Source organism: Nanorana parkeri, unplaced genomic scaffold (genome assembly GCF_000935625.1).
Source record: "Nanorana parkeri isolate BGI_ZX_2015 unplaced genomic scaffold, ASM93562v1 scaffold25, whole genome shotgun sequence".
Taxonomy (NCBI): domain Eukaryota; kingdom Metazoa; phylum Chordata; class Amphibia; order Anura; family Dicroglossidae; genus Nanorana; species Nanorana parkeri.
The window spans coordinates 1722999-1734731 of record NW_017306293.1 but is presented as its reverse complement, the minus strand read 5'-3'; the positions used below and the strand labels follow the sequence as shown (position 1 = coordinate 1734731).

General features: G+C 40.9%; 1 protein-coding gene across 1 annotated transcript in view; it reads left to right on the top strand.

The window, feature by feature from the left end:
* PLCB3 (phospholipase C beta 3) overlaps positions 1–11733 on the top strand; it is a 144221-nt gene that overhangs the window by 99714 nt on the left and 32774 nt on the right. The window contains exons 5-10 of the mRNA XM_018564933.1: positions 345–424; positions 4882–4935; positions 6129–6204; positions 8128–8228; positions 11257–11423; positions 11523–11669. Of these exons, the coding sequence (XP_018420435.1) occupies positions 345–424; positions 4882–4935; positions 6129–6204; positions 8128–8228; positions 11257–11423; positions 11523–11669 (625 nt within the window). The remainder of the gene's footprint in view (positions 1–344; positions 425–4881; positions 4936–6128; positions 6205–8127; positions 8229–11256; positions 11424–11522; positions 11670–11733) is intronic.

The following is an 11733-nucleotide window of genomic DNA, read 5'->3' as shown; positions in this document are numbered from 1 at the left end:
GAGGTGGGGGGGGGGGGGGGGGGGGGGGTTGTTACAACACAAGGCACTGTTTGCTTTTTAGGGTTTTTTTTCGTTTAAATGTCAAAGTGACATTTTATTCATTTGTATTTACCGCAGCTCAGCTGCAGTGTGGCGACAAATGAGGTGCGATGCAGAAAAATGCAGCATATCTGCATTGTGTTCACACTGCCCCGCAACCCACTTCAACACAGTGTTTTCTACATGCCCTTGCAGTGGCTGGCGTTGATCAGGTGCTGAAAAACACAAGTCACCACACATGATATAAGCAAGCCCTTACTGGCCATATAAAAGACATTTACCATTTTTTTTCCTGTATGTTTTAGATTTGGACAGAAGGACTTTTTAAACTGGCCACAAATATTTTGGCACAGAATTCATCTCGGAATGCGTTTCTGCAAAAAGCGTAAGTTTTCTTTACTCACCTTGTTGAAAACGTGGAAACGATAGTTAACTGCCTCCTTTTTTTTGAGCCACTGAAAGGCACACCTCCCTCCTGCTCTGCTAGTAAGGATAGCGATGTAGTACAGAGCTAGTGCTGGGCTTTCTTTTCAGAAATCTGTTTGTCTTAAAGTGATCACACATGTTAGATTCTGATTGTACAATCTATTTTAGATCAAACAACACCTATGTAGAGCAAAGGTCTGCCTGGTGAAATAGAAATTGTACTTACTGTTTAGATGAAGCCCCCGAATACATAGTATTGGTAAATCTGGAGGAAATTGTACAGAGATTGTACAGATGGTAAGTTGTATGGGCAGCTTAAGAAAGATTGCCTGCACTAAATGCTAAGTGCACCTTTCTGGCCATGTTTAATGTTACACCCATATTTAGGGTGTAACATGAAACTTGAGTCAGATCGCAGACCCTCCCCCACTTACCTGAATTGCATGGTTATTGTCCCCGCTGCTGGTGTTTGAATTTGGCATGGCTGTGCGTGGCTCCACCCACACAGCCGCATCATCCATTCACAGACCCTTGGACAGGATCTATGAATTGCGAAACTACTAAGTCCCATTTATCACTGCGGCAGAGAGACTTGTAATTTCAATGGAATACAAGCGTAGTGACATCAATGTACTTGCAATGTACTTGCATTAATCTACTCCCCTCCCCACCCCCCTCTGCCCTGTTACTGCCGCTACTACTGCTTGGTTCTCCCCACTGAGAGCCTGCAACCTGCTCCCCTACATTGTCCCCCTTTGTCCCCTGTGATTCACGCTAGTCTCCCACACCTGTATCAGCAGAGACCGCAGGGATCAGAGGGGACACAGAGCGGAGCATGGGGCCACCGCCCAGTGGGGAGGAGTGAGCCTGGGGGTGGGAGGGAGGATCCAGTTACAGGCACGGCAGAGCAGTTCAGGATGGAGAGCATAGGATCAGTAAATATGTCTAATGTTTACCAATCCTCTTCACTGAACAAACACCTGAGTGATCAGTACTGATCACTCCAGTGTTTATCAATAACTGAGGAGGTAGTAACTATCTCCCCAGTTATGAATGAACAGGAAGCGTTACAGATCACATCCTGTTCATTCATGATTGGGAACATTGTAAACATAGTATGCCTCCTCAGTGTGTGAGTGAACAAGAAGCCTCAGTACGGAGTGCTTCCTGTTCAGTGAGTGCTGGGGCTGCAGAGAAGGAGATTGTGTCCTCAATCTCTTTTTCTATCTCAAAAGGGAAATATCTCCTGATATGTCCCCAAAGCCCTCAGACAGTAATGTAAAATAATAATATTGTGATTTTAAAAAAATTGCTAAAAAAGATATAAACCCCCATACACACGCACATCATACATGTACAACAGCTCATGGCTGCATCATTTTATCACAACACACCCCAACACACAGTGCACAGGGGGCACTGCAGAATAAGCATTACCAAAACACAGGTGTGAGGCTAACCTCCACATTTTTAGCATAAATTACTTATTTACAGTTTTGCGTTCCTTCATTTTTAATTTTTTTACAGCTTTTCAAAAAGCCGCAAGTTAAAATGTACAAATCTGTTATTTATTACCTCTGTACAGTTTTATGTTTTAGATTTAGTGTAAATTATGTTTTTTTAATGTGCGCGGATAATGATTTTAGTATATTTTTATCAAAAATATTGATTTGATAAACATTTGCACAAGTGTTGCGGGACCTACAAAATTAGTAGCACCATCTTTTTATTCGACCGCTCCTGTACTTTCAGAAAATGGTTAGGTCTTCTACAAACTTTGAAAGCTGCAGTTGGAAATTAAAAAGAAGGTAAAATTGCTAAAATGGTCTTGCCAGCCAAGGTTCATAGTAGAGCACAGGGCCTGGCAACAAAAGGGTTAATGATCTTTCTTTGCCGAATAAGTGTTCAATTCAAAATTGCATGTTTGTTTATCACTATGTTGTGTTTGTGGGTTGCCTCACATGCAGTGAAATGTTTTGTTGCAGCTAATCATGTTCTGTTGCAGATGATTTTTTTTTTTTTTTTGCTTTGCTAACTTGCTGAAATGAAAAGAAAGTCCTGCTGTGCTTTGTGTTATCAGCACTTGCTTCTACTTGAAAAAGCATAATGAAAATCGAATATATGTTATATCCCCCGTGATGTCCTAAAATCTAAGCTGCTTCTAAAACCTGTGTGATGCTTTTGGCTATCAGCACTCAGGCTCGCTCTGACTGTGGGCAACTGAACAGCTGCAGCAGTGACTCATGTGCTCTCTGTCAAAGAGCGCCATTCATGCAGAGCCAGCCAATTCATGACTCTTGCTAAACAGATCCTCCACTTTGACAGAGAACATGTGTCCTGTCACAGCAGACGATCTATACTTTAAGCTTTAAATGTAAGGTCTTTAGGTCTCTTTAAAATAGCTAAAGCCACAACTTTTTGTTTTCCTTTTGGATGTAGTAGGAATAGTTACATGTGGGGGAAATCCTCTCTTGGACAGTTATCACTTTTAAAGATTTCTGTTCTGGTGACAACTCAGTATTTTTGATTTCCCCTCACTTTCATTCCTGTTGAAATTGTTCACTAGGACAAATAGATGGTGAATCTCTCCAGCAGGGACAGAGACAGCATTACAAACCTGATGAGGTTAAGGTTCTAAGCAGGGGAGTACTGTTCTTGGCAGCAGTGGGGCATTTGCCTCCAGGGCCAGTACAAATTATATACAGTATGTTGAGATGGTGGCCACGAGTGAAGTTACAATCAGAGCTGGACCCGTAGCCAGGGGCAACCTCCGAGCTGGACCCGCAGCCAGGGGCAACCTCCCAGCTGGACCCGCAGCCAGTGGCAACCTCCGAGCTGGACCCGCAGCCAGTGGCAATCTCCGAGCTGGACCCACAGCCAGTGGCAATCTCCGGGGTGGACCCGCAGCCAGTGGCAATCTCCGAAGTGGACCCGCAGCCAGTGGCAATCTCCAAGCTGGACCCGCAGCCAGTGGCAATCTCCGAAGTGGACCCGCAGCCAGTGGCAATCTCCAAGCTGGACCCACAGCCAGTGGCAACCTCAGAGCTGGACCCGCAGTCAGTGAAAACTTCGGCCAGCCTTGACTTTCTTTATGGCTCTGAGATGTCACTGAATGCAAGGAAGTCATTGATGGAAGAAAGCAAAACTGTGAAATGGGTTGTTTTTGTATGGAATGATGAGGAATGTGATGATGGCATGGTATTTCTTTTTTTAGTTGGGTTAATATCAATGTCACAGAGCAGCAGTCATCTTGTTAAGCTTGTAAAGTATTTAAACATTTACAACTCATCTCCGCAAACTTGCTTCTTGGTATATATATTTGGTACACGTTCTTCAGCCCCCAGGAAACTGTCCCTGTTAGTTGGTTGTGTTTGTCTCCCTGGTTCTAACCCTTCCCTACTCTATTCAAAACTAAAAAAAGTTTACCGTTTTAACTTGTATTTTATGTGAAGAACTCATTTGTAATGTCCATTGAGTTGGTTAATATACCGAGGTAATTAGGCAAAAACAATAGAAAGGTCAAATGTTCAAAGTACTATAACTTTTTCAAAACTGGAGCAGACAGAATCTGGAGCTGTTGTCCTATCAGCTTTTATCTTTTATTTTCAACGCTTAACTAAACAAACAAAAAAGACAAGTTGGTTGGTTATAGAGCCCGGGGGAGGCCGGGAGAGAGGGGACAGTTTGACATGAGGTTCCACAGACTGAACCACAAATTCCCCCTCTCTATTCAGTCTCAGGCCGGTCTATTCAGACATGACGCCGCGACCCACTGCAGAGGGTGTCGCGACCCACTTTTGGGTCGCGACCCACGAGTTGAGAACCACTGCTGTAGACAATTGCTCTAGATTCTATCTGCTTCTATTGTCCTCTTTCTCTTTGTAATTTCTTGTTGGCACTTATGTGGTTTGTATAATATTGCATAGTTGTTGAAATATTGATTTTATTCTCGCTTGACAAACAATTAGACATCTAACATGCAAATATTTGAACTGTTTTATCGGCCAAGGGATTTGTAATTTTGTATAGTTTTTTTAACCTTCCTATTTACCCACACCTGACTTACTACACACTCAGGCAGGTTACACACTTATCTCCTGAGTCAGTCAGTCAGGCTTCCTTTGTAGCTCCCAGCATGTTAAATGGGCAGTGAATTGGTATTGTCACCTTTGTCCTATTAAGAGGTATGGGATTCAGAAAAGTGTAGAACTTAGCTACGAAGTAATAGATCTTTTATATGTGCAGTGTGGCAAGGGGTGCAAAGAACAGCAGTGGCTAAACAGACTTCTAATCCTTTGGCAAGTAAATGGTAAAATGTATAATGTAATATATACAGTATATTTATATTTTCAACTATGTGTTTAGCAGCTTGCCTGGAGTGCTGCTTTAAATTAACATATCTATGTCATATTTCAGGTACACCAAATTAAAACTTCAGTTGAATCAGGATGGACGAATACCAGTCAAGAAGTGAGTGATCCCCTTCCAGTATATCTATGTTTTCAGGGAATAATGTGTGGCATCTGTACAAACGGCTAAACTGCATCCTCAGGTGTCAAACTTTGACAAGTCAGCGTATTTACTAAATATGCCAAAAGCACTTGGCGGAAGAGCAGAGTATACAGAAGTTGTAGATGATTTATTTACCTAGATGTCTTACTTGTTTTATGGGAGATGTGTCTATTCAATATCGGTATGTATAAATAAGTGATATAGTGCCACCCGCTGATCATACATTTCTGGTTTACTTTCATGGAGTGGACATTGCTGACTTTCATGGAGGGGACATTGCTGACTTTCATGGAGGGGACATTGCTGTCTGATGCGACATTGCTGACATACACACCGATCAGCCATAACATTATGAACACCTGCCTAATATTGAGTAGGTCCCACTTCTGCCATAAAACAGCCCTGATCCATTGGGGCATGGACTCCACTAGGTTATATTATGACTGATCTGTATATGTTTTCTCTTAGACCTTGTTGAAGTCCATCAGTTTTTTTAATAATATTGCAGAACAAGCTTTGCGTCTTAAACTTGGAATCTTAAGGGGTAGATTTAAATGTAGTATCTGCACAATGAGAATTGCATAAAAAATGTATTAGTGTGTGTGGGCCCTTAGTTTGAATTTATTTTTCTGGTTTGGTCATTTTATTTTATTGGATATTATTAGTTTATTTTGCTGATCTTTATCATTCATATACATATCATATGTTCTGCAGCTTTTATGTCGCTTATTGTAAATCATGCAGATTGACCCCTTCACTTAGCTGACTCAGCCCAAATTCGAGCTGTATACTCTCTTGCTAGGAATAAATCCTAAGAGCCTAGTGCTGCAATGCTATGACATCATTGTGTACGGGGCAGTGTAGATGGGGTATCATCCCGCTGGGACCAGTCTTTTGTACACTTATAATCTATTGGACCTAGGCCTCTTAAGCCAGTGTGTGTCATCAGCCAGGAGCAGCAATACAATATACATCACAAACTACAAACCTTGTGATCAGCTGTCTGGAGGCATCAACAGAGTTAACACATTATCAGGTTCTACTAAAATGGCAAATGCTTCTTCAATTTGTAAAAAAATTAACTTGTTATGTCATATACAATTGAGAAGCTGTTGTACTGCTATTTTAACACATCTGTCGCACTTTTCTAGTATCCTTAAGATGTTTGCCGCTGACAAGAAGAGAGTAGAAACTGCATTGGAGTCCTGTGGTCTGAACTTTAATCGGGTATTATTATTAATCTTTCATTTTGTCTCAAATCTGCAGATACTGCCTTTTATAATAACTTTACACAGTATTCATTTTTCACAATGGACACATCTAGAGGCATTGTAGCTCTTTTCTGTTTTAGTCGGCACAGATTCTGATTTTGGTTATAAATGAGATGAAATCTTTGCAGTGACACCATATGAGACCATTAACCTAACTGCCATACAATCAGATCCTATCAGCATAGTTACACGCTAGAACTATGCAATCAGATAAGCTAAGGTATCATAACCCCAATGTATTGTGTTTATTTACTTGTTTTTTCATTTGCTGATGATGGCTGTGGTTTAAAGGGGAACTCACATCCAGAGTAAAAATCTAGCCTGCATTTGATCCTATAACCTTTGTTTGTTCTAAGTGCCCCATGAAAAACAGATATTTAAATATATATATTACAAACATTGAAAGGGCTGGCAAACTAAACGCCACTGCATAATTCAGATGTTATTGTGCTATGTCTGAGGTTAATTCCATATATTGAACATTTAGTTCAAGGTTTGTATGCATACATGGCATCATTCTGGTGTAGCTTTGATCCTCCTTATCCATAAAGTTGCACAGTTAAAGCAGCACTCCAGTCAAACACTTAAATATATAAATATGGACCACAGACCAGCATCATCCTCTCTGTCCATTTAGCAGGCAGCTGAGCCCCAGAAACACTAAAGTGACAAAGTAGTTTACAGAGGTGTATAAATCACAATCAAAATCTATGCAACAGGTTCACAGTGGTTTTTTTTACCCCTTCGTCTGTACTCCTGGGCAGCCAAGAGCTACAGTTTGCAGAGTTCTGGGACAGACCTATCACTTAAGGCTGGGTTCACACCTTAGCGTATTGGAAACTCGCGTTTGCCGCGCATTTCTTACAGCGCGGTTTTACCGCGATTTGCGGTAAAAGAAACACGCGTCAAACGCGAGTTTCCGAGGGGGTATCCGGTTGATAACAGCAGGATACGGGCGTCAATACGCCCCAAAGAAGCTCATGTACTTCTTTGGGCGTATGTCGTTTTATCCCGCGATCGAACGGGCGGTAAAACGCGCAGGTGAGAACCATGCCCATAGGCAAACATGGGTTTTCACCTGTTGCGCGTTTTACCGAGCGTAGGAACGCGCGTTAAAACGCTCAGGTGTGAACGGGGCCTAAGATGAGACGGGTTTTCACTATAAAAGACGGCACAATTAAGAAGTGGTCGGGGTCAGTTATCATTGCTACTTTAGAGCAGCTGTTCATATGAAAAATCTCATCAGAACATTCACCAATGCTACCAGAGACCTGACGAATGTCGTTCACAATGTCCTTTGATTTTAACATTTGATTTTGGAAATGAATGGAGTTTCCCAAACAAAACCACATTCACTGTTAGAATTTTGTTCTTTCGAGAAAAATCTTCCATCCTGTTTTGTCAGGTTTTTTTCATTACTGCTGTCAAAAACAATTGTTTATTTGACCACATTAACTAGTAGAAAACTAACAATCCTTCTAAAAATAAAGTTTAAAAAAAAACAGAATTCTACTGGTGTATAGCCAGCTTTAGAATTGCCTTGCTGTTTGACAGAATTGATAAATGTCCACCGCTGTATGTTGTTTAGTTTTGTATTTAGCTTTTTCCCGGAGTTCTGCTTTAATGAAGATAAAATAGAACACATCCCTTAAGTTCAACATCTCACAGACTCCATCAGTTTTGGCCCCAAGGAAAGCGAAACAAAACCCCTTGGCAGCTGTTGTCAGCTTTGACTCACAGATTCATTCCCAGGGTCACAACATTCTCACAGTTGCTGTCTAACTGAGCATTATACATTTGCTTACTTTTCATTCTGCCTTTTCGTGTTAATATTGCAATTGAAAACAAACTGGACATGATCATCTTCTCTCCCTTTCAGGGTGAGTCCATCAAACCAGAAGAATTTACCCTTGAAATTTTTGAACGGTTTCTAAATAAGCTATGCTTACGGCCAGATATCGATAAGATCCTAATAGAGAAGTGAGTTGATGGAAAATGGTGCATTGCTGTTTGTTTTATTTTTGTTTCATATTTTCTTTTTTAATGTTTTTGTTTATTTTTATTGTTATGTGTATCGGTATGACAGAAAATTCAGTGCTGACGATGAATTAAAGAGACTGTACACTGACTTTTCAAATATATTTTCCTAATTGTTTGGTGCTATAATGCTTACATTTGTATTTAATCAGGTAAATATGAAAGGTTAGATGGACATGAACTTGATGGACCTGTGTCTTTATTCAACCTGAAATACTATGTAACTATATTTACCACTTGCAGCAAGCAGATGGCAATCTCCAAACAAGATCAACAACTTTTTCAGCCTTCCTATTTCTCTGGTTTAAAACACACTTTGTATTTCCACTTTTGCAGCCAAACTAGGATAACACCTATTTTATATTTGTTACGTGTTCCCATTCACATCGCATAGACTAAAAAAAAAAACATTTCAAAAATGCTTCCTCCAGTTTGAATTGCTTTTACTTGGGTTAGGGTTTCTTGGCTTCTTAAAGTCCATTTCAACCTTTTGTAAGTGACTTGCATTTATTGTGGTAATAATGAAGAGGTGCTATGATGATGTATATGTGTGCACATTTGCAGGCGTTCTTCATTTTTTTTATGAAGGTTTTATTAGGCCTGAAGCCTGAAAATTAAAAATTTTCTCCACAGGAAATTCAGTCAGACACCAGCATCGGATGTTAATTAGGCTGTAATCAGCTGCACCCCTCCCTGTCACCCATTGTAACACAATCACTAAACATTAGCTCTGCCTTTATACACAATACACTGTCCAGGGAAGCGTGGGGGGGGCTCTTGTGGGATATTTTCACATTTTTAGCACAGAACAGAGGCTGACATTTCCATGCAGATATGAAGAGGAAAGCTAACAAAAAATGTAAATGTATATATTGCTGGCTTATGTTTTTTAAGAATACCTCTGCAAAGGTGGAAATGGACTTTACTGGTTAAAATTTTTACTTGGATCTCCTTCTTGGTATTTAGGGATGCACCGATACCAATACTGGTATCGGTACTCGTACTTGCCCAATTGCTCCAATACCTTCCCCGATACCGGAACTTCCTGTCAAAGAAAGATTTCCTCTGACTGGCAGTGCCATAGGAGAACATGGAGCCGGCTTCCGGGCAATCAGGAAGCCGGGCGGTGAGTAATGACTCGGTGCTGATTGGCTTGGAAACCGGCTTTGTGGCAAATCAGCCTGGAGCCAGCTTCCCTGCCAATCAGGTAGCCGGGAGGCGGGTCATTATTTGCTGCCTGACTTCCTGATTGACCTGGAAGCCGGCTTGATGCTGATTGCCTGGGAAGCCGGTCTCCCATCCAATCACAGTCGAGCTGGCCAAACAACTTGGAGCTGGCTTCCTGAGCAATCAGGAACCTGGTGGGCATGTCATTACCCGTCGCCCAGCTTCCTGATTGCCCGGAAAGCCAATTCCATGGCAGCGAAAGCACGGGTACTCGATATTGGCGAGTACTAAAAGAAAAATATCGGTACTCGATACCAAAAAAAAACGGTATCGTGCATCCCTATTTGTAATGTTAGGAAATGGTTGTGAGGGGTAAAAGGTTGGCTCATGATAATTTGTAAAGTAGATTTAAACACTGCCTGCTTTAACAAAGGGTTAGGGAATTACAACCCTGACTTCTGCATTGCATATTCAATGATAAACACAATCCTCAAAATTCAGTCCTAAGTCTTTCTAAAAGGACAGATCACTGTTAGCTTTTATATTTGTTGGTATGCTGTGTGAATAAGAAACATATTGAGGTGTTTTCTCAAATTTGACTGCAATAGTGGAAATTCACTTTAAGAGCAGGAGTAACCAAATTGCACATTTAATGGGTCAAATTATGGCCTCCCAGCCAAAACATTTTTTTCTAGCAGAGAAGAGTTTTTTTGTGCGCATTTTGAGTAAAGGACAGTGCACCTTAACTGGTCTTGCACCATTTTCTCCAATGCAGCACGCAGCAAAGTCTGCCATGTGCACTGGGGTGTGTTGTACTGCAGGTGTGTTGTCCCGTACTATATTTCTGCGTCGGGTTGCCATACTAAGTGCATGGCACCGCCACACACTGAACAAAGTGCCTAATGTTAATCTGCTTTGTGGTAGCATGGTAAAATGTGTTTTCACTTAAAGGCATTATGCAAGCCTTTAAGTATATGTAGATCAATAACTGATTTACATCAATAGTTTTAAATTGATGTCAATCAGTAAAATCCCATTGTGGGAGCAGGTATTTCACTCACCGGGGCAGCAGCTGGAGATTAACGAAGGTATGGCATTTCAACAATTGGTCCTCCAGAAAGGTAGGAATATTGTCTCTTACATTACGAATATGGTCACTTAGGGGTAAATTTAGAAAAACACAAAGATTGACGATAAAGTGAAAAACATGATAGCCGTCGCCTTTTTACAGTCTTTCCCCTTGTGATATATTTCTGCTTCCTCTTTTTTTTGTGTAAGACCACTTTCTTCTTAGGCTCATACATCAACTCTAAATATTTGTACACATTTGCTTGATTTTAATCTGAATACTCAACATACACAGTATCTTAAAGTGACACTAAACTCAGGAGTTAAATCTTAAAAATGCATTCAAGTACCTTAACTAATAACAAAAATGTATCTTATTTGTGTGTCACTCAGCTGTAGATCCTTAAATCATCTCTGAATTCATGATGACACTTTCCGTCCTTCTGGAGGGTGGCTACTTTTGTTCCCCATGGTCCCTGTGTGTTTTGTAAAGTAGCCACCGCTCCAAGCTCACTTACATGATGGACTACAATCTCAATACAAATTGGTAAACTAAACATGAGATTGTAGTCCATCACGGGAGTGAGCTTGGAGCAGTTGCTACTTTACAACACACACCCAGGGACCATGGGGAACAAAAGTAGCCAATTTCAAGTGTGTATACCCGGCTTTACTTGTACTCCTAGATATACTGTAGTTTTTGTCAACTAACCATTTTCTGGCCTTCTTTCTCTAGTGGGGCTAAAGGGAAGCCATATTTAACTCTGGAGCAACTGATGGAGTTTATAAATCAGAAACAGAGGGATCCAAGACTCAACGAGATTCTTTTCCCACCTCTTACAAGGGACCAGGTGCGCCATCTTATAGAAAAATACGAGTCCAACAAACAGTTTCTTGAAAGAGGCAAGTGAAAGTGAAGAGTACCTTGCAGATTGCCTATAGATTTAAGAGACAGTCTTCTTTTATTAAGTAAACCCTACCTTCTCCACTTTCATATTATAGACCAGATATCCATGGAAGGTTTTAGCCGTTTTCTGGGTGGGGATAAAAACAGCATTGTTCCTCCAGAGGCCTTGGATCTCAGTGATGACATGACGCAACCGCTCACCAGTTACTTTATCAACTCCTCCCACAATACCTACCTCACTGGTAAACATTGCAATAATCATAGTCATATGATATTATGTTTCCTTTAAAGGAATGTGTAAAATGA